This window comes from Rhinatrema bivittatum, chromosome 1 (assembly GCF_901001135.1).
Source record: "Rhinatrema bivittatum chromosome 1, aRhiBiv1.1, whole genome shotgun sequence".
Classification (NCBI taxonomy): domain Eukaryota; kingdom Metazoa; phylum Chordata; class Amphibia; order Gymnophiona; family Rhinatrematidae; genus Rhinatrema; species Rhinatrema bivittatum.
In genome coordinates, this window is record NC_042615.1 from 483421128 (window position 1) to 483448386 (window position 27259).

Here is a 27259-nt window from a genome sequence, read left to right on the forward strand (position 1 = left end):
GTGCTTTTCAATATATTTATAAATGATCTGGAAAGGAATACGATGAGTGAGGTAATGAAATCTGCAGATGAGTCAAAATTATTCATAGTAGTAATTGCCAGGTTCTTGTGGCCTGGTTTGGCCTCTGTTGGAAACAGAATGCTTGGCATGCTGGACCCTTGGTCTGACCCAGCATGGCAATTTCTTATGTTCTTATGTGATAAATTGTAGGAGGACCTTGTGAGACTGGAAAATTGGGCACCCAAATGGCAGATGAAATTTAATGTGGATAAGTGCAAGGTGATGCATATAGGGAAAAATAACCCATGCTGTAGTTACACGATGTTAGGTTCCATATTAGGAGCTACCACCCAGGAAAGAGATCTAGGCGTCATAGTGGATAATACTTTAAAGTCATCGGCTCAGTGTGCTGCGGCAATCAAAAAAGCAAACAGAATGTTAGGAATTATTAGGAAGGGAATGGTGAATACAACGTAAAATATCATAATGGCTCTGTATCGCTCCATGGTGAAACTGCACCTTCAATACTGGGTACAATTCTGGTCGCCGCATCTCAAAAAAGGTATAGTTATGATGGAGAAGGTACAGAGAAGGGGGACCAAAATGATAAGGGGATGGAACAGCTCCCCTATGAGGAAAGGCTAAAGAAGTTAGGATTGTTCAGCTTGGAGAAGAGACGGCTGAGGGGGCATATGATAGAGGTCTTTAAAATCATGAGAGGTCTAGAATGGGTAAATGTGAATCTGTTATTTACTCTTTCCGATAATAGAAGGACTAGGGGGCACTCCATGAAGTTAGAATGTAGCACATTTAAAACTAATCGGAGAAAATTATTTTTCACTTAACGCACAAATAAACTCTGGAATTTATTGCCAGGGGATGTGTTTAGTGCAGTTAGTGTAGCTGGGTTTAAAAAAGGTTTGGATAAGTTCTTGGAGAAGTCCATTACCTGCTATTAATCAAATTAACTTAGAAAATAGCCACTGCTATTACTAGCATCAGTAGCATGGGATATACTTAGTTTTTGGGTACTTGTATCCTGGATTGGCCACTGTTGGAAACAGGATGCTGGGCTCGATGGACCCTTGGTCTGACCCAGTAGGGCAATTTCTTATGTTCTTATGTACTCACTAATCTTTACCTGAACACAGTTATATGGGTGCGCCACATCCCTGGGGCTCATAATAGCATCACTGACGCCCTGTCAAGACCTAAATGGGATTTATTTTGGAGACAGGTACCCGGAGCAGACAAAAAGAAGTACCGGTGCCAAATCGCTTGTAGAGCATTGGAGTGACACAACGCAAGACCTCTTACAGAGATCGGTAGCTACGGCTACATGGAGCACATACTGCAGGGCTTATGTTAACATGTCCGAATTTTTGAAGGAACAGGGTTGGGGCTGTCCCAGAGCAGTTAATTGTCAAATTTATAGCATGGGCTAAGGACAGAGGAAAATAGAGGGGGTTCAGTGTCGAATCAGCTGGCTGGGTTCACTTTGTTTTAGAAGGTGCAGGGATGGGGTGACTAAACCAAGAAACTGTTGGTAAGGTGGACTAGAAAGACAGGGCCAATGCTTGATCCAAGGCACCCAATCACACACGACCTGCTCATTTGGGTATGGCTGGTTCTACTGTCAGTTTGTGAGTCAGATTTTGAAGTCAAACTGTTCCGGGCCACCTTTTTCTTTTAATTTTTTGGCGAGCTGGTGGCCACTTCCAAAAAAGACTTAGGTTACCGGGGTATACTGATGCAGCATGTCAAGATATCTGATCATTCCATGCAAATAATTCTCCAAAGAACAAAAACAGATCAGGCTGCCCAAGGCGCCAGACTATGTTTGAAGTAAGCAATATCGCAGGAGCCTTGTCCCATACAGAAAGGAAAATTGGTTCTTACCTGATAATTTTCATTCCTGTAGTACCACGGATCAGTCCAGACTCCTGGGTTTTGCCCCCCTCCCCCCCCCCCCCAGATGGAGACAGAGAAGTTCTAAAGGACTCTGACGTATATAGCAGGGCGCCACCTACAGTCCATCAGTATTGCTCAGTCACAAAGCAGAATGGATGAAAAAAACCCAAACTAACTATATACACTAACCTATACCATTTAATTGGATAACTAACTCCAAGTGGGAACAGAACCAGTTGAATACGGAAAACAAGATTGATCTGCAGACAAAAAGTATACAACTGCTGACAGAGTGGACTCTCCATTACCTGATTGTGCCAAGTGGGTGGGACTCTGGACTGATCCGTGGTACTACAGAAATGAAAATTATTAGGTAAGAACCAATTTTCTTTTCCCTGTACGTACCTGGATCAGTCCAGACTCCTGGGATGTACCAGAGCTTTTCTTACCTGGGATGGGATCCAGAGAGGCTGGCTCTCAGCACATCTTCTCCAAATCCACCGGAACCCAGAGCCTGGACATCCAGATGGTAATGTCTAGTAAAAGTATATAAAGATTTCCATGTGGCCGCTCTGCAAATCTCCTGCGGCGAAATCTGCTGACATTCTGCCCATGACGCCGCCTGAGAACGTGTAGGATGTGACCTAAGACCCACTGGTTAGGGCTTGCCACTTAAATATGCAGAATTTATAGCCTCCTTCAGCCATCGGGCGATCGTCGTCTTAGACGCCAACCCTCCACTGCCGTGTCCCTGCGGTGAGCAAAGAAGCGTGGAGCTTTGGAATTCTTGAACTTCGCCATGAGATCCATGGAAGGAATGCCCCACCGGTCGCAAATTAGCTGAAAGGCTTTGTTGGCAAGCTCCCACTCTTCTGGATCGAGACGATGTCGACTGAGAAAATCCGCGTGAACGTTGTCGACCCTGGCAATGTGGGATGCCGCTATGCTGTCCAAGTGCCTTTCCACCCAACAGATCAACTGGCGAGCTTCCAACGCAACAGACTGGCTCTTGGTTCCTCCTTGGCGATTGATGTAAGCCACCGTGGTCGTGTTGTTGGACAGCACGTGGACCGACTTCCCCTTGAGGAGCAGAAGGAACATCTGCGAGGCCAGACGTACCGCCCTGATTTCCAGGCGATTGATGGACCATTGAGATTCCTCTTGGGACCATTGTCCTTGTACTGACTTTCTCAGACACACTGCCCCTCAACATGAAAGGCTGGCATCCGTAGTCACCACCGTCCACTCCGGAACCACCAAGGAAACTCTGCGGGTCAAGTTGTTCGAAAGCAGCCACCAATCCAAACTGGATCGAGCAGTCTCCATCAGTGGAAGGGGAAGGTGAAACTGTTCAGACACTGGGTTCCATAGGGAAAACAACGCCGACTGCAAAGTTCGCAAGTGAACGAAAGCCCAGGGAACCAGTTCCAATGTCGAGGTAATCGAACCCAGGACCTGTAAGTAATCCCAAACGTTCGGAGGATGCTTGGACAACAATACTCACACCTGACCTTGTAATTTTAGAATGCATTCTGATGTCAGGAAAACTCTGCCTTGTCGTGTATCGAACAGGCCTCCCAGAAATTCTAATGACTGGGAGGGAATTAGATGACTCTTGGCCAGATTGACAACCCATCCGAGCACTCACAGCAATTGAAGCACCTGGTGGATTGCTTTCTGGCAAAGTACCTCTGACTTTGCCCGAATCAGCCAGTCGTCCAAATACGGGTGAACCTAAAATCCTTCCTGACGAAGCTGCGCTGCCACCACCACCATGATCTTTGTGAATTTCCTGGGTGCAGTAGCTAGGCCGAAAGGCAGGGCTTGAAACTGATAATGACGTCCCAGGATTGAAAACCGCAGGAACCTCTGGTGATCGGACCGGATCCCGATGTGGAGATACACCTCCGTCAGATCCAGAGACGCAAGAAACTCCCCTTGACGGACCACAGCGATGACGGACCTCAACGTCTCCAAACGGAAGCGGGGAATGTGAAGACACCTGTTGACCCACTTTAAATCGAGAATGGGCCGGAAGGTTCCTTCTTTTTTTTGTATCACAAAGTAAATGGAGTAACGGCCCCTTCGTTGTTGAGACGGAGGAACAGGAATGATTGCTCAGAGGCTCAACAAGCGCTGCAACGTCTTTTTTACCGCCTGACGCTTGGTTGTGTACCCGCATGGGGAAACCAGGAACTTGGGACTGGGACGGCGTGCAAAATCTAAAGTGTAGTTGTGTCTTATCACAGAGAGAACCCACTGGTCTGATGTTAGTTTGGTCCACTCCTCATAAAACAGAGACAATCTGCCCCTGACTATTGGAACCGAGGAACGGACCGGCATCACATCATTGTGAAGGCTTTCCACCCTGGGAGATACGCAGTCTACCGAAACGTGTCCCACGAAAGGACTGAGACCATGACTATTGCCTGTTAGAATTCTGTCGAAAGGAGGGAGTGGGCGCCCGAGGAGCCCTAGACTTTCGACCCCCATGAAACTGGGATTTAGAGGAAAAGGGACCCCTTTGTTTCGGCCGATCTTCCGGCAATCGATGAACCTTATTCTCTCCCAAAAATTGAATTAGGTCCTCTAGCTCTTTGCCAAACAGCAGTTCGCCCTTGAAAGGAAGAGATCCCAGCCAGGACTTGGAAGAAGCATCTGCCGACCAGTTTCATAGCCACAACAGACGACAGGTGGAGACGGCCGATACTGTGGTTCTAGCGGATGTACGGAGTAAATCAAAAAAGGCATTCGCACTATAAGCAATGACAGACTCAAGACGGCCAGCTTGGAGGGTTTCCACCTCTGACAGTGAATCATTGGCCTGAAATTGTTGTAGCCAACAAAGACCCACTCTCAAAGAAAAATTGCTACACATAGTAGGGATGTGAATCGTGTCCTCGATCGTCTTAACGATCGATTTCGGCTGGGAGGGGGAGGGAATCGTATTGTTGCCGTTTGGGGGGGTAAAATATCGTGAAAAATCGTTAAAAATCGAAAAATCGAAAAAACCGGCACATTAAAACCCCCTAAAACCCACCCCCGACCCTTTAAATTAAATCCCCCACCCTCCCGAACCCCCCCCAAATAACTTAAATAACCTGCGGGTCCAGCGGCGGTCCGGAACGGCAGCGGTCCGGAACGGGCTCCTGCTCCTGCATCTTGTCGTCGAAAAATGGCGGCGGCCATAGACGAAAAAGATTGGACGGCAGGAGGTCCTTCCGGACCCCCGCTGGACTTTTGGCAAGTCTCGTGGGGGTCAGGAGGCCCCCCACAAGCTGGCCAAAAGTTCCTGGAGGTCCAGCGGGGGTCAGGGAGCGATTTCCCGCCGCGAATCGTTTTCGTACGGAAAATGGCGCCGGCCATACGCGTATGGCCGGCGCCATTTTCCATACGGAAAATGGCGCCGGCAGGAGATCGACTGCAGGAGGTTGTTCAGCGAGGGTTCCGGCACCTCGCTGAACGACCTCCTGCAGTCGATCTCCTGCCGGCGCCATTTTCCGTACGAAAACGATTCGCGGCGGGAAATCGCTCCCTGACCCCCGCTGGACCTCCAGGAACTTTTGGCCAGCTTGTGGGGGGCCTCCTGACCCCCACGAGACTTGCCAAAAGTCCAGCGGGGGTCCGGAAGGACCTCCTGCCGTCCAATCTTTTTCGTCTATGGCCGCCGCCATTTTTCGGCGCCATTTTGGAAAATGGCGCCGGCTGAAGACGACAAGATGCAGGAGCAGGAGCCCATTCCGGACCGCTGCCGTTCCGGACCGCCGCTGGACCCGCAGGTTATTTAAGTTATTTGGGGGGGGGGGGGTGCGGGAGGGGGGGGGATTTAATTTAAAGGGTCGGGGGGGGGTTTTAGGGGGTTTTAGTGTGCCGGCTCACGATTCTAACGATTTATAACGATAAATCGTTAGAATCTGTATTGTATTGTGTTCCATAACGGTTTAAGACGATATTAAAATTATCGGACGATAATTTTAATCGTCCTAAAACGATTCACATCCCTAACACATAGCAGCTCGGACTCCAAGTGCCGAGTCCTCAAAAATCTTTTTAAATTGAAACTCCAGCTTTCTATCCTGCAAATGCTTGAGAGCAGTTGCACCTGTGACCGGGATAGTGGTCTTTTTAGTAACAGCCGACACCACTGCATCCACCTTGGGAACACGAAGCAGCTCTAATGCGTCCTCTGGTAAAGGGTATAGCTTGTCCATAGCCTTTGCTACTTTCAACGGAGCGCACTGTACTGTATCGGCCCAACAGACTGTAGGTTTTGCTCCTGCACCATCTGCTGGAGACAGAGAAATACTGATGGACTGTAGGTGGCGCCCTGCTATATACGTCAGAGTCCTTTAGAACTTCTCTGTCTCCATCTGCTAGGGGGGGGGGGGGGGGGCAAAACCCAGGTGTCTGGACTGATCCAGGTACGTACAGGGAACTTGCTGAATTTCATGGCATTGCGGACAGATGGCAATAGATTCCTATTGATTCACGTTGACCATATCCCCGTTACCAGATACCAGTTCTCAGTGGTCTTGGCTTTGCCGGAATAGGGTGTAACGCTAGTGTCTTCGGGACCCATTCATTTAGAATAGGAGCAGCCACCAGCGCAGCTCAGGCAGGGTTGAACATCAATACCATACAAAGACTCAGTAGATGGAAGTCTGATGCAGTGTACATGTATATTAGGACAAATTGTGCATGAATGTATAACTATTTCTTTTAACCTCTTTTCACAGATCTGTCCCAATGGCAAAAGATTGTTTGGATCGTCAGACACGCCTTTGTTTACTGGGCAGCATAAAGGGCTCTAGTTCATTTGTATGGGTCTCATTTGGGTCTGGCCACTCAGGACGTGTGCATTTTATGGATGAGTGAAAGAGGAATATCCTAGGACCAGCTTATTCAACTCAAGAAGGATACGCTAGCCAAGCCTAATGTCATAGTTATACATCTTGGCGGCAATAATCTTGGGACATCATCCTGTGTACAGCTAATCTACCACATAAAGAACGACTTGAGCGAGTTAGTTTCCTGGTTTCCCAGTTCATGTTTTATGTGGGCCAATATTATTCAGCAAATAAAATAGAATGATAGTAAATTATCGAAGAGGGGTCGCAAAAAGATTAACCGGCATGTGGGAGTTTGGGTACAGAAATTCGGCGGCCGTCATATATTACACGAGTGGGCAGATGACCCCTGCGAAGGCCTTTATTGGCTCGACCAAATTCATCTTTCTGATATTGTTTATGATCTTTTCAATAATACAATACAGGAAGCTCTCAAATCTGTTGCGACCTTTGCTGCTCACCTCATTTTGCCCTGTAGCTCTGATTCTGGCAAAGATGGCCACCACTGCCTCTGCATGCCAACCTCCCTGGCGTTCCCGGGACAGCGTGGGCAATCCCGGTCGCCATCTTGAATCTGGTGTAACTTAGGGCACACGCGCGCCTGCCTCCGTCTTATCCACGTCATGGCGGGAACCTCGGGGGCGTCCCCTCCGCATGACGTCATTGCCTACGTGTACTTAAGCCTACCGGACCTTCCTACCAATGAGTTAGCAAGGATTCCATTGTTGTGTCCGACGGTCTCAGACGGCTTTGACCTTTGTGCCTCACCTTTCTCTCTGCTGTCCCCGCTAGCCTCAGGAAGATGGCTACCGCCACGTCTGCATGCCGGTCTCTCCGGCGTCCCCGGAACGGCAGTGGCAAAGCCTCATGCCATGTTTCTCCTGAGGGCCTCCTACACATCATGGTGGGAACCTCGGGGGCGTCCCCCTTGAGTGTCATCACGCCATCTGGGTATTTAGCCTGCCATTCGTTTGCTAGTTAATCGAGTTAGCAAGGATCGTGAATGGATGGAAAGCCTCCGGTCTGAGCTACTCTGCTGCTTCCTTGCTGCCGCTGGAAGCTCTCTCTGCCCTTCGGGGTATTTCTCTAACTTGGGTACCCGCTCCTTGGGGGCCCTTTACTTTCTTTCAGGTGCCTATCTGGGATCAGGTAGTCGTTCCTCGAGGGCCTGCTCTCCCTGGCTCGGTGCCTGTATACAACTACTTCTGCCTGCTGGGATCTCCACCTATACAGCTACCAACTTAGTGAGTAATCTAACATTGTCAGTCTGTCTCATCTACAGCCCTGCTGTACTGGGAACCTGCATCCAGATCTCCCTATACTATCTCTGTGAGATGGGTCTCCTCTGCCGAGGGCCTCTGGATCACCTCACTACTGCCACCTCTGGTGGTACATCTCAGCTGTATAATAAAAGACAAATCTCTGTGTTTGTATGTCTCGAGTCTAGCCTAGTACTGTGGTTCCTCACAGGGCTCCTCCCCATGGGTGTGATCATCTCCACAGTACCCAAACACCTGAAAATCATAACATCCATCTTGCTCAATTCCTTTTCTCAGAGACACTTCCTGCATTCTAGACTGAGTGACTCAGGTACCCGCTCCTTGGGGGCCTTGCTGCACTCAGGGCTATCCGCTCCTCGGAGAGCCTTCTCTGCGAGTCTCAACTTCACCAGCTTAGTGAGTACCTCTCGCTACTTCTACGGATGACCCTTCAGTGTTCCTGCTCCGGGTCTCTGCTGCTGCTGCTACAACGATATCTCTACTGCAACACTACGGAGTGAGTACTAGACCTGATCTTCAACTCTGTTTCTCTCTTCCTGTGCGGATCCTCGGGTTACCCCGCTCTGTGGACCACTACCGGATCCACGCTGTCTTGTGCCTACTACCAACATCTATCTCCGGCCTACCCCGTGCTGCGGACCACTACCGGAGCTACCACACAGAAGAACTACCAAGAAGGAAGTATTACTCGTGTTACCCTGCTCTGCGAACCACCACCGGAGCATCCATCTCAGGTCTGCCTACTCAAGGACTGAGTTTACTAACCGCTCCTCGGGTTTCTCTTTGCTGTATAATAAATATATCTCTGACTCCTATGTCCATCACTGCTGAGACCCCGCCTGTTGTGGAGAGTCCCCACAGGGCTCCTCCCTGTGGGTGGAGTCAGCTCTCTCCACGACCCAAGGGCCTACAAACCTAGTTCAAGTGTAACAGATTGCTAACTCCATGGACCCGGCTCAGCTCTCAGCCTTACAAGCCATCCCTGGCCTGGCCCAATGGATTTCGGTGCAACAGAGGACTTTGGAGACGTTGGCTACCGCCTTTAATCAGCTGAATGCCAGACTGAATACTGCTCCTACTTCTGACCAGAATGAATCGCCCACGGTGGTTACCAGGCGTACTACAGTTCCTTTGCCTGCCCCTACTCGTTTCTCAGGAGACTCCCTGTTGTGTAGGGGCTTTCTAAATCAGTGCTCTATGCACTTCTCCTTACAACCGCTGTACTTCCCTACTGCGGGTACCAAAATGACATATATCTTGTCCTTGTTGGATGGAAAAGCCCTGGCCTGGGCTTCACCACTGTGGGAACGCAATGATCCAGTCCTGAATGACTTGCTTGGCTTTTTGACTCTCTTCAGGTCTGTATTTGATGACCCCGCACGCCAGTCTATACCCGGTTCAGCACTCCTACACCTCCAACAAGGGACTAAGCCACTCCCGGACTACATGATCGAATTTAAAACCCTGTCTTCTGAACTTCTATGGGATTTGGGTTGTTTACGAGCTAACTTCTTAGAAGACCTCAACTCGCGTATAAAAGATGAACTTGCTGCACGTGAGTTGCCTCACACTCTAAGTTCTCTTATTAATCTCGCTGGACGGATTGACTGCCGTATACAAGAGCGATCTGTGAGGTAAAACCTCTCAAGAGACACTCCTCCTGAGGTAATCGCCCTCGCTCCTTGCCTTCAGCTCCGGTCCAGGCATTACCCAGTCCTGAAGAAGAAGAAGACAAACCCATGCAATTAGGCCGTAGCCACTTAACCGCCAAAGAGAGGTGCTTTCGCAAGAAGATGGGCCTCTGCATGTATTGCGGGAAAACCGGCCATGCAGTCCAAACCTGTCCCATCTGTCCGGGAAACATGCAGACCTAGGATCCGCTGGAGGACTCTTCATATGTCTGACTGCACCATCTCCTCCACTGACTCTCCCGGTCTCCATAATCTCTGGGCCTCTCGAATTCGCCACACAAGCACTAGTCGATTCTGGTGCAGGTGGGAATTTTATTCTGAAAAGATTGGTAGAGCACCGACAAATTCCTACCGAACTAGTACCCACACCACTGCTTCTCACTTCCATACAAAGCGAGTCGTTACCAGGTGCCATCTCGCTCATCACACAACCCATTTGCCTACACACTGGGTCCCTGCATACCGAGACCATCACGTTTCTAATCCTTGAGAAAGCTATCCATCCCACAGTGCTTGGCATCTCATGGATACAAGACCATTCTCCCCAGTTCAATTGGTCTTCAACGGAATTATCACAATGGGGCCCGACACAGAACCACCTAGAGGAAGAGTTTATCCACTCTCATTATCTGAGACTGAGGCCATATCAGCCTATATTCAAGAAAATCTACTGAAAGGATTCATTAGACCATCTAAGTCATCGGCGGGAGCTGGATTCTTTTTTGTTGGCAAGAAGGATGGATCACTTCACCCTTGCATTGACTATAGAGGTCTGAACGAAATTACCATCAAGGATCGGTATCCTTTACCATTAATTTCAGAGTTGTTTGATCAGCTCCAAGGCACAAAGATCTTGATAAAGTTGGATTTAAAGGGCGCTTACAACCTTGTCCGCATTCGTCAAGGGGACGAGTGGAAAATGGCCTTTAATACTTGCGATGGCCACTTCGAGTATTTAGTGATGTCATTTGGCCTGTGCAACGCCCCGGCCGTATTTTAAAATATGATGAACGACATCCTGCGAGACTTGTTATATCAGTGTGTGGTCGTATACTTGGACGACATCCTCATCTTTTCCAGTGATGTCCAGAGCCACCAAGCCGATATCATCAAAGTCTTGCAGAGGGTGCGGGATAATCATCTATACGCCAAGCTCAAGAAGTGTGCTTTCCACCAGGAGTCTGTTCCCTTCTTAGGGTACATTGTGTCCAACAAAGGCTTCCAAATGGATCCCCAGAAGACAAAAAACATACAAGATTGGTCTCAACCTACTGGTATTAAAGCTCTCTGTCACTTCCTGGGCTTCACTAATTATTATCGCACATTCATCAAGAACTACTCGACCTTGACAGCGCCACTTACTGCCATGACTATAAAAGGAGCCAACCCATCACAGTGGTCTCCGGACACCATCACTGCTTTCCAAGCCCTTAAGGAGGCATTTCTCAAGAAACCTTGTTTACGTCAGCCTGACCCTCATCGGCTATTCATCGTCGAGGTCGATGCCTCTGATGTTGGCGTAGGGGCCGTGCTCAGTCAGCACAGTGATACGCATACTCTTCATCTTTGTTCATTTTTCTCCAGATGCTTTTCTCCAGCCGAGAGAAATTATGGCATCAGCGACAAAGAGTTGCTCGCTATCAAGCTTGCATTTGAGGAATGGCACCCCTGGCTAGAAGATGCACAACACCAGATAACAGTGTTCACTGATCACAAGAACCTGGAATATTTACATCATGCGCAGAGACTCAACCATCGCCAAGCCCGATGGCTATTATTCTTCAACCGATTTGATTTCTTGCTCAAATACCGTCCTGCTGATAAAAATGTCCGGGCAGACACTCTCTCACACTCCTTTACACCTGAAGATTTTCCTGACGGACCCCGTCACATCATCAATTTAGAGAAGATAGTTCTGGCTGCTACCCATTCTGTTCCAGCTGGTAAAACAGTGGTCCCTCAGACAGTATGGAAGAAACTTCTGAACTGGGCTGATGACTCCTAGTTAGCTGGCCATCCAGGACAGGCCCATACTCTTGCCACCTTACAACGCTTCTATTGGTGGCCATCTATGAAAAAAGATGTCCAAGCATATGTAGAATCCTGTGCTACCTGCGCCAGACAAAAGCCTCCTACTGGTCACCCCTGGGGTCTCCTATAGCCGTTACCTGTTCTGGATGAACCATGGACGCACATCACGACCAATTTCATCGTTGATTACCACCTTCAAGTGGGAACAATACTATATGGGTTGCTGTGGATCGCTTCTCAAAAATGGTTCACTTCGTGGCATTACCTGGACTACCATCTGCCCCAGAACTTGCCAAGCTGTTCATACGGCATATATTCTGCCTGCATGGCATGCCTAAACACATTGTTTCCGACAGAGGTGTTCAATTCACCGCCAAGTTCTGGAGGGCACTGTGTCGTAAATTTGACAACGCCTTAGACCTGACATCGGCATATCAACCTCAATCAAATGGGCAAACAGAGAGAATGAATCGGACTCTCAAACAGTTCATTCGTGCCTATGTCAACTCTAGGTAGAGTGATTGGGCAGAACTATTACCCTGGGCTGAGTTTGCCTTGAACTCTCATCCTGCTTCTGCCACTGGATCTACTCCATTCCAGATCGTTTATGGTCGTCAACCATTACCACCACTTCCAACACCTTTGTCAGGTACATCACCTGAAGAGATTCACCAACTCTGGACTCAAACTAAGGACCTCTTGCACAAAGCAGGACAACGGGCCAAAAAGCATTACGATGCTCATCACAGAGCAGAACCCCAGTTTGAGCCAGGAGACAAGGTATGGCTCAGTACCAAATACCTCTGCCTCAAGCTGCCTTCAGTCAGATTCGCTCCACGATACATTGGACCCTTCGCTGTCTTTCGCCGCCTAGGTCCCTTGACCTACAGCCTGAAGTTACCTTCATCCATGAAAATACACAACGCTTTCCACGTTTCACTTTTGAAGCCTCTCATTCTCTCAGAGTTCTCTCGCAAGACTCCAGATCCACAGCCTCTTGATGCTGAAGAGGACATCGCATACAAAGTGAATGACAACTTGGATGTACGTAAGAGAGGAAAGCATTGGGAATATCTAATTTCCTGGGAAGGATACGGACCAGAAGAAAACAGCTGGGAACCTGCTGTCAACATCCTTGACAAAGACATGATACATCAAGTCCATCTAACTCATCCTAGGAAGCCGAAACCCCCTGGAAGGGGCCCTAAGAAGCGGGGTACTGTTGTGCCCGTCGGTCGCAGGTGGCTGCGACCTTTGCTGCTCACCTCATTTTGCCCTGTAGCTCCCATTCTGACAAAGATGGTCATCACTGTCTCTGCACGCCAACCTCTCTGGCATTCCCGGGATGGCGTGAGTGATCCCGGTTGCCATCTTGAATCTGGTGTAACTTAGGGCACGCGCGCCTGTCTCCATCTTATCCACGTCATGGCGGGAACCTCGGGGGCGTCCCCTCCGCATGACGTCACTGCCTACATGTACTTAAGCCTACCAGACCTTCCTACCAACGAGTTAGCAAGGATTCCATCTTGCTCAATTCCTTTTCTCAGAGATGCTTTGCCTCGCTGTTCCTGCGTTCCAGACTGAGTGACTTAGGTACCTGCTCCTCAGGGGCCTTGCTGCACTCAGGGCTATCCGCTCCTCGGAGAGCCTTCTCTGCGAGTCTCACCTTCACCAGCTTAGTGAGTTCCTCTCGCTACTTCTATGGACAACCCTTCAGTGTTCCTGCTCTGGGTCTCTGCTGCTGCTACAATTATATCTCTATTGCAATACTACGGAGTGAGTACTAGACCTGATCTTCAACTCTGCTTCTCTCTTGCTGTGCGGATCCTCGGATTACCCCGCTCTGCAGACCACTACCAGATCCACGCTGTCTTGTGCCTACTGCCAACATCTATCTCCAGCCTACCCCGCGCTGCGGATCACTACCGGAGCTACTACGCACAAGAACTACCAAGAAGGAAGTATTACCCGGGTTACCAAGCTCTGGGGACTACTACCGGAGAATCCATCTCAGGACTGAGTTTACTAACCCACTCCTCGGGTTCCTCTTTGCTGTATAATAAATATATCTCTGACTCCTGTGTCCATCACTGCTGAGACCCCTCCTCTCGTGGAGAGTCCCCATAGGGCTCCTCCCTGTGGGTGGAGTCAGCTCTCTCCAAGACCCAAGGGCCCAAAGACCTAGTCCACGTATAACAAAATCTTTCTTCAGGTGAAAAGGCGGAAGCTTTAGGGGGGTGCATGAGGCAAGTGTTACTACCTCATACTGGGGGCAGGAATACGAGCCAGTGGTTCAACTTTTCTGGCCTTGGGTGGCCCACTTGCTTGGAGATCATGGCAGGGGGCTGGACATGATGGGCTGTTTTGCTAGGAAATATGGCTGGCAGCACTGGATGGACACGGTTGGTGACAGGTTTTGTTAATGTTTTCAATAAAGCTGCGGTCTCTTTATCCACTTTGGACTCTGCTTTGTTGATGGGGTGTGGCTCTTGGGATAGGATGGGCGTGGGTACCCACAATTATAGCGGATCTCAATGTTATGGCACGGGCTCGTGCCCAATGCCCGATGGCCCTCCTTTAACAATGAGGCCATGGTCGGGCCGACACACCCCGCTGCTGTCATATATTTGGCGTCTTTGGATGCGAGCACGCATGACTTACTCACCTCCCTGGTTTCAGTGCAGTCGCTGTGTCATCGTGCTGGGCTGGGCGCACAGCGGTTGAATCACTGGCTCAATTTAAGCTCCGACTCGCTCTTGCTTCCCCCTTTTTCCCTTCCTTAGCCACTACATTCCCCACCCACCCCCTCCCCTCGCAGTTGAATTTAGGATAAAATTCTTAACTTCGCATTGGTAGGCTTGCAGAACCTTATTTACTCTTGTTTCAGTTGGTAGTTAGATGAGCCATGTTAGTATTCCTTTTCATATTGTGCATGTTTCGAGGAAATTTATCGCAGCTGTAGGTGGGTACATGAGCCAGTGGGTGGACTTCGCTGTCCCCCTTGCTTGGAGGTCACGGGGGGGGGGGGGGGGGGGGGGGGCGGGCACGATGAGCTGTTTTGCTAGGAAATACGGCGGGCAGCACCGGATTGACACGGTTGATGTCAGAAGTCAGAAAGTGGCTCGTGCAGAGTTTTCTTACATTAATAATGATTGTAATAAAGTTGCGGCCTCTTCGCTTTGGTCTCTGTTTTGTTTTGTTGATGGGGTGTGGCTCTTGGGGCGGGCGTGGGTACTGACAATTATAGCGGATCTCGATGTTAAGGATATAACTTACCTTTATTTTTTTTTACATATCATGGATAATATTTCTGACATCGCTGAGAAGTGAAGAAAAAATTATTTTGAGAAGGCTCAAGAAAATGATGAACAAAATAAATATAACTGATCTGTTAGTTTTATACCACCAGCTAGTGGAGATCACTCACCTTCCTTCACAAGCTATAAAATGAAAAAGAAGAAACAACAGGAGACATTTGCATACACGCCAAGAAAAACTTGTTTTTTATTTATGAAGCATCAAATTATACACAATATGTACAAAAAGAAAAAAAAATCAGTCCAAATCATGTTTTGTTTTTTTTTAATCCTCCTGACTACTTCCTGAAACTATCAAACTTAGCCCCAGAAAAAAAATATAAAGGGGCAATGCTTCATCTGACTGTGAAATCCCATCTCTGGCCACAATGTCTTCTGGTGCCCAACATGAGGTACAACAGCCAAATTCATTCTGTTGGGAAGCTCTATACGCTGTAGGATGTATATATATATACACATCTATATATATTTAATTCTAGATCCATTAATCTGTACAGCAGCAATCAATCAACAAGGCTGCAAGACAGGTTGTGTGCTGTTTGTAGGGAGAGATGGGGGTGGGAAGCTGTGTAGAAGAAATAAATGTATCACACTGCAGAGGTGCATGCCAGGGAGAGAGGAAGACAACTTTTTTTGTTCAACAGTAAAGAGGGTAAATAGAACAAAAGGTAGGGTGAGGAGATACACTCACCTCCCCCCACCCCACTCGCCTGACAATATTTCTTATATGTGTACAACAGCAAGAACACCTCATGGGATGGGGGAGGAAGGATGGGGAGGGAGGGAGACTAATCCCTAGGGACTCTCTGAGGAATACACACAGCTCCTAGCATGGGAGTAGAAAATATGGGAAGTGAGTTGGAAGAAAACTCTCAAGAGTCCTCAATCTCATAACAATTATAATATGATATGTTATACGCTATTAATGTTATCATCCGTGCGTGTTCCATGAGTGACAGGGTTCAGTGATGTGCTGCACAAAAATGACATTCTGTGTGTGCACATCATGGGACCCTCTCTCATAGGAAGTGATCCTGGCTAGTCAGCCGAACACAGGAGTAGTTAGTTACATGTAGCAGCTTTCACCCACTTCCTGGCTCATGCTTTTAACATAAAGAACAGGTCCATTTTCCATGCAGCATGGTTAATAAGAATGCACCCCTCCCCCCCAGCATTTCTCAAAGATAAAGGTGGTTTCCCTGTCCAACAGAACACTCTTACAGCAGATACCTTGATAAAGTTTTCTTGCTTGCCCTGCCAATCACAGGATTTTTCAGTAGTGGGTATAATATAGCCCACAATATAGTCCTGATAAGGACTTCCACGGTGCACAGCTCCTATGTTATCATGAACACTAATAGATATTCCATGACACATGGATCTTTTTCTTCTTCCTTTATTCCCTTCGGATGTGTTTAATGGGAATGAAGTTAGTCTTATGCTCATTAAAGAATCCTTTATTACATAGAAACACAGAAGATGTAAAGATGTCATCAGAAAATGACCAATTGGTCCACCCCTACTTTCAAATTTGTGCCTGGCTATCGTGGTGTCAAAGGTCTTAATCGGCGGTCTGCACCTTCCCACCACTATTAAGGTTTTTTTGTATCTGTACCCCAAGCATGTTTGAATTCTGCCACTTTTTTTGGCTCCTATTAATATCTGCTGGAAGTCTGTTGCAAGTATCCATCACCTTCTCAGTGTGGAAATGTTTTCTCAAATTCCTTTTGAACTTCCCTCCCTTCATTTTCATGGCGACCCCTTGTCCCTAGGCTTTTCATTCTATTTAAAATGCTTCCTTCTGGTACTTTATTGAAATCTACAAGAAATCTGAATATTTGTATCATAGCTCCCCTTTCCCTTCTTTCTTCTAAAAGATGACTAGTTATGTTGTGTCATATGTGGACAAAGTCATGGGGCTTGATGAGGTTCATCCCAGGATACTAAGGGAGCTCAGAGATGTGCTGGTGGATCCGCTGTGTGACCTGTTCAATAGATCCATGGAAAAGGGTATGATGCCGAGGGACTGGAGAAGAGCGGTGGTGGTTCCACTTTACAAGAGTGGGAGCAGAGAAGAGGCTGGAAACTACAGGCCAGTTAGCATCACCTTGGTGGTGGGAAAATTAATGGAGACTCTGCTGAAGGAAAGGATAGTGAACTATCTACAATCCGGTGGGTTGCTCAATCAGAGGCAGCATGGATTCACCAGGGGAAGGTCCTGTCAGATGAATCTGATTGATTTCTTTGATTGGATGACTAGAGAATTGGATCAGGGAAGAGCACTCAACGTGATTTACTTGGATTTTAGTAAAGGTTTTGATACGGTCCCACATAGATGATTCATGAACAAAATAAGAAGCTTTGGAGTGTGCGCCAAGGTGGGGGCATGGATTACAAACTGGTTGATGGACAGAAGACAATGTGTGATGGTAAATGGAACCTACTCTGAAGAGAGAATGATGATAAGTGGAGTGCCACAGGGATCGGTGTTCGGACCAGTTCTGTTCAACGTCTTTGTGAGCAACATTGCAGAAGGGATAGAAGGTAAGGTTTGTCTATTTTTGGATGATACTAAGATCTGCAACATAGTGGACACACCGGATGGAGTAGAGATAATGAGATTTAAGGAAGCTGGAAGATGGTTGAAGATATGGCTGCTGGGATTCAATGCCAAGAAGTGCAGAGTCATGCACTTGGGGTGTGGCAATCTGAAAGAACTGTATATGTTGGGGGGTGAAGGGCTGATGTGCACAGAGCAGGAGAGAGACCTTGGGGTGATAGTGTCTAATGATCTAAAGTTGGAAAAGCAATGTGAAAAGGCGATAGCTAAAGCCAAAATAATGCTGGGCTGCATACAGAGAGCAATATCTAATAAGAAAAAGGAAGTGATAATCCCCATGTACAGGTCCTTGGTGAGGCCTCACCTGGAGTACTGGAGACCATATCTCAAAAGGGACAGAGACAGGATGGAGACGGTCCAAAGAAGGGCGACCAAATTGGCGGGTGGTCTCCATCAAATGACTTATGAGGAGACATTGAATAACCTAAATATGTATACCCTGGAGGAGAGGAGGAGCAGGGGTGATATGATACAGGCCTTCAGATACTTGAAAGGTTTTAATGATCCATGGTCAACAACAAACCTTCTCCATTGGAAAGAAATCAGTAGAACTAGGGGTCACGATTTGAAATTCCAGGGAGGAAGACTTAGAATCAATGTCAGGAAATATTTCTTTGTGGAGAAGGAGGTGGATGCCTGGAATGCTCTTCTGGAGGAAGTGGTGAAGACTAAAACTATGAAGGATTTCAAAGGGACATGGGATAAACACTGTGGATTCTTAAAGGCTAGAGGATGGGAATGAATGAAAAGAGGCATGGGGTAGCTTGCTGGAATAGTGGTTATTTCCCTTATCCAATAAGCCTTCATACAGTTAATGCAACTCCAACATTGCTGTCTGCTTCAATGGCAAAGGGAAATGTGGAATAGAGGATTTACATTCAGACAACCAACAAGGACATTGAACTGTACAGTCTGGGAAAACAAATAAGCATGGAGGTAACTTGCTTGATGCGGCGGTTACTACCCTTAACCAATAAGCCTGATACTTCACTTTTGATGCAACTCCATCATTGCTCTTTGCTTCATCGGCAGGAGGTGGCAGGTAATTGGACTCAAATAGTAACCAACAAGGGCCCTGACCTTGGCGGTCTGTGAAACTGATAAGTATGGGAAATGATACATATGGGAGCTTGCTGGGCAGACTGGATGGGCCACTTAGTCTTTTTCTGCCGTCATTTCTTCATTTCTTTGTTTCATTAGAGTGAGTGAACAGTGTTATAGTGAATCATAGACAGAGAAGATTGGAAGAGGCCTCATGAGATCATCTACAATTCTAGAAAGTCAGCGCTGGAAAGGACCTTGGGAGCTCATCTAGATTCAAAGAAAGCTGGGTAGTATCTCCAAAGACCAAACAGAATAGAAAGACAGCTTTAAAGGACTTAGCTGGGACACTTGATCCATCCCCCTGCCTCTAGGCAACATCCAGATGTTCATCAAACCTAGTTTTTAAGGATCTCTGATGACAGAGATTCTGCCACCTATCCAGGAACTCATCATTCTAGCGCATTAAAAAACAAATGCTAGTTGCATCATAACATAGCAGAATGGCAACAAATGATGGGGCATATTCTTTATTCAGAGCATGCTACACCTGGGACAGTTCTCCTCGCATCTCCAATAGATGTGAGAAAGACCATATGCTATTGCTAAAATTAATATTTATTTTCCTTTTTTGCACAAAACCTGAGTCCACTCTAAGAGGTTCTGCTGTATCTGCCGCAGTCATGAAAAATCTGCTTCTCATCTGGTGTAACTTTACATGGGGTCCTGGCCAGACGATTTAAGGAACCAGGTGGGGTGGGGGGGGCTTCACTGGGAGAGAGGGAGGTTTTACCATTTTAACCCAGCAGCCTCTCCCCCCCCCCCCATCAACTCATATTAACCTGTGACGCAAAGCAAAAGATCAAATCTGTTTTTTCTCTCCTATGTAAATATCCACACAACACTTTTGTTTTTACAGTTTTTCACCTGAATAAAGTCCCCCCTCCCCCCCAATAAAAAGGAGTTTTCAAAATACATACTTCATTTACAAAGGTTTTTTTTTTCTTTGCATTTTTGTTGTTTGTTTTTATACCTAAGACATGGAGTTTATAGAGGAGGGAGCACCCCCTCATGAGCAAAAATTATACCATTATTTTCTAAAGAATACTTTAAACCAATATTTATAACACTGATGGGAAGTTTTTTTACCCCTCTGCTTCTGGGACTAAAGAGTATATATGTTATGTATTTATACATATATATATATATATATTTATGAAATAAAAGAGATTTGTTCATAATTTGTTCTTAGCTTTTAAAGAGAAACATATAGACGGTGTGATCATTCTCTCAGGAGAGACACTCCTGTGCAAAGGCAGGAGAAAATATTCCGTTAATTGGAAGGTGCTGGAGGGATCCTTTCCTGAGTGGGGAGGGGGGAGGGCAGTGTGTAGGCTGATGGGGATCCTTCCCTTGGGACCATGGTGTGCACGTTTGGGGAGTGTGTATGTTGGTTGGGTGAACATATAAGGTGTTGGGGATCCTTCCCTTGGTGATAGTAAGCAGGAGGAAGAGGCTGGGGGGGGGGGGGGGGGGGTCTGAAAGATGCATAGGAGCCTTCCCGGGGTGAGGGGCAGGGGGGAGTGTGTACGGTGCTGAGGATCTTTTCCTTGGGGGGGGGGGGGGAGTGCGTAAGGTGCTGGGGGATTCTTCCCTGAGTGGAGGGAATGTGTAAGATGCTGTATTGAATGAAAACACATGCTAGGGTTTTTCCCTTGGTGTGATTATAAGGTGCTGGGTTCTACCCTTGGGAGCAGCAGGGTGGGGGGGGGGGGGGGGAGGGAGTAAGGTGCTGGGGATCCTTCCCTGAGTTGGGGAGTGTGTAAGGTGCTGGAGATCCTTCCCAAAGTGGTGGTAGATGAAGGGGAGGGATGTAAGGTGCTGAGGATCCTTCCCTGAGTGGGGGGAGTGTGTAAGATGTTAGAATGAGTGTAACCACACTGTAAATTCTTTCCTTGGTGGTGGTGGGTGACTGTGTAAGGTGCTGGGGTCTTTCCTCAGAGGTTGGGGGAAGGTATTTAAGCTGCTGGAGCAAATGTGTAAGATTTCTGAGGATCCTTTCATAGTTGAGATTGACTCTGTAAGGTGCTAGGATTCCTTCTCTCAATGGTGGGGGGTGGGGTGGAGAGTGGATGTGTAAGGTGCTGGGGATTCATCCATTAGCAAGGGGAAAGAGGGTATAATGTGCTGGGGTTCTTCTCATAGGTTGGGGGATACTGTATAAGGTGGTGGAGTGAGTATTAAGATGCCAAAGATCCTTCCCTGGGGGTAGGGTGGGAGGGAGTGACCGTGTAAGGTGCTGGAGATGGGGTGGGGGGAGAGCTGTAAAAGGTGCTGAAGTTCCTTCCTTGGGTGGAGAGGGTATGTATGGTGCTCGGGATATTTCCCTGGGTGGGGGGAATATACAAAGTGCTGGGGTTCCTTCCCTATGCATGAGTGTGTGTGTGTGTGGGGGGATGAGTGTGCATGTATACCTCGATAGGGGAGGGGGTGAATAAAGTGCTGAGAACGTAGGTTTGTAAGGTGAGAGGGTTTGCTCCCTTGGATGGGCGTGGGGAGGGAAGAATGGAATTGGGAGAATTGGGAATGCTTCCTCAGACCGAAGCCAGGAAACCATCCTAATTCATACCCATCCCATTTGTGGCAGGGTTGCTGTTCTGTGTCACAGGCATGTACTGCACTATAGGGAGCTGTGTGTCACACAGGTGTGTGATGAAGTACAGGGCATATTCTCACGGGTAGACGCTGCCTGTGCCCTATGGCAGGATATGTTAATGCATTGCAGGGTTGCTTTGTGCCACAGCTGTGTGCCATGTTGGCAGTGACTGAAAGTGGCCACCTGAGATTTGTCTTTCAGCACGAGAGAACAACACACATAACGCATGCGTGTGTATCTAGCACAATAGGATCACTGCCCTGCTACACTGAGGCAACAGACCACTAGGCAAAGGAGGAAGGGACCGAGTTGTCCATCCACCTGCCACTGTTCAATCAGCATGGCATCCAAAAATATATATATATTTATATATATATATATATATACATATTTACATTTAAAATCAAAACAGAAATCTCCCTTCAACATAAGCCACAAACTTCTCTTCTAACCTTTGATAAATGCCAGCCCCCACCAAAAGAAAGTGGAGGATGGCATTATGAAAGAGTTGTTTCTTCATATTCATCAAATCTATCCATGGGGCGGGGAAACAAGGAGAACAGAAAGATTCTCCTCCCACACCAACAAACCAAACATCTGAAGTGTCTCTTTTGGGCTGCACCCTAGAGTCAAATGACTGAAGATGGAGTGAGAACAGCAGAGACAGCCTCTCCCCCCACACCCCCCCACACACACACAACAGTAAACCCTCTCAAATGTTTCCATGTATCCAAAGTATTCATGAGAAGAGGATACGGCACATGTTGTGGGATCTTTACGATCCACTCGGTGCATGGCACAGAGTCCCACCGGGCAGGGTGACGACCCGGGTTGGCGACTTTGCCGACATCTGAAGATAATATTCTCAAGGATGTTCCCATTCCATTCCCCTGCTGCTGTTCCCCCCAAAATATCAGCGGCAGGGCGAGGCAGAAGGGGAAACAGAAACAAGGAGAGCAGCATCTGTGATTTCTTCATCCCATGCTATGGTCCATTTTGTGCTGTTTACTCTTTGCAAGGATGGCCCTCGGAAATTGCAAAGGCAGGGCAGCTTTAGGGGAAAGCAGATCCCAGCCCCAGCATCTGCAGACGTGACAGCGGGGAAAGAGGTTGGTTCTCAGTTCCTTTCATCTTCCAAGTGCTTGCGAGATCCAAAGATACCAAGAGGTCGAATGGATGTTGTGATGTGCAAACTTAGGCGGGGGGGAGAGCAAATCCAAAAGCAGCAATGAATACCTCCCTCCCCCTCTGTGCAAATCTCCCCAATGCCCCAGAACTTTGGGAGAATGGAATATGAGGACCCAAGGCAGGAGATGAACCAGGGCAACCGAAATCATGCAGCGACCAAAGCCTCACGCTCGTAGGTGGCTCACTGGGACTGTGTATGAGCTTGCACAACTCCTGCTGTTGTCCAAGAGAAAACTTAGGAACCCCTCCCCAAGCAATGCTTTCTTCTTCTCAGACAACCGTGCTGATTCTGCTGACAGGCTTGGACTTGGAGTTGGAAGAGGACTGGCTGGACCCCACAGACTGACCCGGGTGGTGCGGGACGTGCTGGGGGACAGGTGAGGTGGGGGTGTGCGGTGTGAGAGGGGTGTGGGGAGTATGGGGAGTGTGTGGGGTGTGCGGGGATGGTGGGGGGAGTGGAGGGTAGGAAGGATGAGGAGGGATGGGGGAAAGGGGCGGGACAGGAGACTGGGGGTGCTGCATGGTGTGCTGGGAGTGCTGCATGGCATGCATGGGGTACTGCTGCTGTTGCCTCTGGCCGTGTTGTGGTGGCAGCGGCGGCTGCTGCAAGGGCGGTGGCACGGGTGGGTAGTGGGAGAAGACAAAGTGCTTGGGCGGCTGCTTCTGCATAGAGTGCTGATGCATGTGCTGTGGATAGGTGTGGCTCAGTGCATACTGTGGCATGGGGCTGTAAAGGGATAGTGGTGATGTCGGCTGATTGCTCCCTGGGTGCCTCCCCCCATGTACAGCGTACTGAGGGTGGGGGGAGGCCGGCTGGGGCATCTGTGGGGGACGCTTCTGCTGGCTGCTCCGCTGCAGAGTGAAGTGCTGACCGCTGGACTGTACATGGTAACGCTGCTGCTGCTGCTGCTGCTGCTGTTGCAGCTGCAGCGGCGGTGGTGGTGCCTGTGGAGGGAGTGGTGGCAGCTGGGGCGGAGGCTGCGGGTGATAAGGAGGCGGGGCCTGGGCCATGGCAGGCTGGCTGTGGCAGTACTGGGCGTGCAGCGCCTGAATCTTGGAGTGGCCATCGGACATCCCCAAGGGACCGTGCAGGTGCGCAGGGGCCGAGCTGGGGAGGTTCTGGAAGGGGCCCTTGCCACGCTTGCTCCCGAAGAGGGAGCCCAGGAAGGAGGAGGAGGAGTTGGATCCAGGGCGCTGCATCTTGTATTCTTCCGCTGGCGGAGTGGGAGGTATCCTCTGGTGTGGTCGAGGGCTGCTAATAATAGAACCCTAGGAGTAAGAAGAAAGGGAGATCAAGGGAAGGAGAGAGAAAGAAAAGGGAGAGAGGCAGACGGAGAAAGAGGGGCAAAGGGAGAGTGAAAGTTGAAAACAGAGAGAGAGCAAGATAGAAATGAAGAGCATAAAGGGGGACAGAGACAGAGGGAGAGATATAGAGGTAAAGAGAAAAGGAAAGTGTGAGAAAGACAGAGAAAGAGAAACATTTTCAGTTTGACTTAGAACACATTCCCTGTCCTGCATAAGCAACAAACAAGGGCTGGTTACTACAACATGCAACACAGTGGGCTAGGAAGACACTGGCCCTATGACACATGCATGCGCGTGCACACACACACACACACAAACTGACACGTATCATTGCATCAGTAAGAACACTCTCTTCTACAGCATTGGCCAATCAAGCAGCCAGAAGATGGACACAGGCTGGAGTTCTGGCAGGGTCCAGTTACAACACAATCACAGATGAGCACGGCAGGATCCTGCCACACGGAGCATGCAAAGCCTGGGCACATGCTATTTGAGAAGCACCGGAAGGGCGTCAGGCAAGCAAGATCAAAGAAGAGCCAGGGTAAAGCCAGAGAAGGCGATGATGGGGGAGAGGGTGGGGAGTCCTGCTGTGGGTGAGAGACTGCCCAGGACATGCACATGGGCTGGCACTTACTTCCATGGTACTGTCCAGCGATCCCACGCTGTTACGACGCCCTCGCTTGCCTGGAGCGAACATGCAAGCGTTAAGAGTTGGCGACTACAGCGAGGGGCAAATTACAGATGAGCAGGGTTGCTGGAGCTCTCCTTGAGCCCAGAAGAGCACCACTGGAGCAAAGCGGAAACCCTCTAATTCCCAATTTCCAATAGGAAAGGAGGGTTCCTAAGACACAGGCTCTCACACCTCCAGCATTAGTGAGGCATCAAAACTTCTGGTATAAACCAGAGAGAAAAGCAGGTCAGGGAAACTGCAGATGGAGTTCCCCCCTCCCATACCCTTGAGAGGGCTCTCACCACTCACTGGTACAGGACCTGCTTCTCCAAGCCCTGCAGCAGCTGTGGACAAGACTGGAGGATGAGAAAAAGGAAGAGAACAAGAACCACAGCCAGGAAAAGAAGATTATTTATACAAAGAGGGAGTAAAAAGCAGCATGTTCTAGAGAGAAGGCAAGGCCAGCAGTGAGAGCAAACAGCCACACGTCAACAGAGCTCTCAGGAAGCAATTTCTAATCCCTGGCTCTGTCACTGACTCTCTGTGTGTGTGATCTCGGGGAAGTCACTTTATCTCCCTGTGCGTCCGGAGTAATCCCCGGCTCTGTCATTGACTCTTAAGACTATTGTCCCCAAATGGGTTAGATATTATGACATAAGTGAACCTCACTCGTAAGCCAGTGTATGTTAAGAATGATCTCAGTCTCAGATTTATTGCTAGTGCTATTCTTAATATTTGCACTGTGCCAAAGAGAGCGCTTCCTCCTGGAGTTCACAGGATAGCATATGTACAGGCAACATATCAAGGTGCGCTTGGAAGTTCTTTTCAATCAGGCCAGAGGCGGCCATTACAACTGGGAACATTCCTGTATCTTTCTGCCACATTTTCTTGCTCTCTGATTGCATCTCTTGATACTTAAGGGTCTTTTCTCTCTGTCTCCATGTTGTCCATTAACATTTTTTATTAGTAATGCCATCCTTGTGATTTTCTTCTTTACCACAATCTCTGGTTTTCCTGCATTGCTCTTTTGGTTGGTTGGAATAGGCATGTCCCAGATGATGATAACTTTGTCATTCTCTATAAATCTATCAGGGTCGGGATCCCAGCATTATATTGTTTACACCAGGGGTCCCCAAACTCAATCCTCAAGGGCTGAAATCCAGTCAGGTTGCAGCTCTCGAGGATTGAGTTTGGGGGATCTCTGGTTTACACAGAAGACAAATTTCAGAAAGTTGGCAAGCAGACAAGTTATCCGGTTAAATTAAATGTCCTGCTGAATATAGTCACTTTAAAAGTATCCAGCTACCTTTAGCTGGATATCATTCAAATCTAACTCATTGTTTGAATATAACCAGTTAGGTTTGAAAGTTATCTGCCTGCATGTAGTCTGAGTATATTTTGAATACAGCCTGTTAGCTGGCTGCAAAAAAAAAACTTAAAAAAACCCCAAAAACCCTTTGGGGCCTTCAGGCCCACTCTCTCAGTCTCTCATCTGTGGGGACACAGTGCCTGATCCACACCCAATCCACCCAATTAAAAGAAACATTTGCTGCACTGTCACTAAATGTTACTGTGGTACATTTCCAGCACTGGAAGTGGCGAGTAGCTAGTATGGCACTACCGCACTCCCGGCTGGAGGTTCGTGGGTATGGGGGTGGGTGGAGAGGGTGGAAAAGAGACTGTGGATGGTGGAGTGGGAGGCACGAGAGGGGCTTGTGATTTTCAAGAAAATATTGGGGAAGGAGGGTGGGGGGCTGGCTCACTGATTTGGTTTTAATTTGGTGGGTTGCAGAGATGGGGGGGGGGGGAGAATGGGCATGACACCTGCACTTATTTTAAAGTGTTTTCTGGGAGCTTGAGCCTCAAGGCCAGAGGTTTAATTTTTTAAGTTTTATTTTGCAGCCATTTAACCAGCTACATTTTGAATATGGCCAGTTAAAGAGCAAATTATCCAGCCACACGCGGCCGGATAACTTTAAAACTGCTCTGAGACCAGATACTGCTGAATGGCAGCTAAGTTATCCGGGTAACTGTATTGTCCCGGAAGGCCCCTGGCCTGCCTCTTTTCTAATCCAGCCAAGTTTTAGCCGGCGAATTCAATGTCTACTGTGCATTAAGATCCTGCGAGAGACTAAATGCACAACAGAATTTTTATGGGTAGAAATCCCATGTGTTGGGGGAAGAACATAGCGATAGTATACTACTCCCACCTGGCCAAAATAAGAACATAAGAAGTTGCCATGCTGGGTCAGACCAAGGCTCCATCAAGCCCAGCATCCTGTTTCCAACAGAGGCCAAAACCAGGCCACAAGAACCTGGCAATTACCCAAACACTAAGAAGATCCCATGCTGATGCAATTAATAGCAGTGGCTGTTCCCTAAGTCAACTTGATTTAATAGCTGTTAATGGACTTCTCCTCCAAGAACTTATCCAAACCTTTTTTGAACCCAGCTACACTAACTGCACTAACCACATCCTCTGGCAACAAATTCCAGAGCTTAATTGTGCGTTGAGTGAAAAAGAATTTTCTCCGATTAGTCTTAAATGTGCTACTTGCTAACTTTCTGAAATGTCCCTAGTCCTTCTATTATTCGAAAGTGTAAATAACCGAGTCATATCTACTCGTTCAAGACCTCTCATGATCTTAAAGACCTCTATCATATCCCCCCTCAGCCGTCTCTTCTCCAAGCTGAACAGCCCT

The 27259-nt window shown here is 48.2% G+C and overlaps 1 protein-coding gene across 5 annotated transcripts in view; it reads right to left on the minus strand.

The window, feature by feature from the left end:
• Window positions 1-18321: 18321 nt before the first annotated feature.
• IQSEC2 (IQ motif and Sec7 domain 2) overlaps window positions 18322-27259 on the minus strand; it is a 415732-nt gene continuing 406794 nt past the window's right edge. For 4 of the 5 annotated variants that reach the window (XM_029607435.1, XM_029607460.1, XM_029607442.1 and 1 more), the window contains 2 exons: window positions 24522-24571; window positions 18322-23851 (listed from right to left, as the gene is read on the minus strand). In XM_029607435.1, the coding sequence (XP_029463295.1) occupies window positions 22853-23851; window positions 24522-24571 (1049 nt within the window). In that variant the 3' untranslated portion in view covers window positions 18322-22852. The remainder of the gene's footprint in view (window positions 23852-24521; window positions 24572-27259) is intronic. The other variant, XM_029607469.1, reaches the window with a different exon arrangement.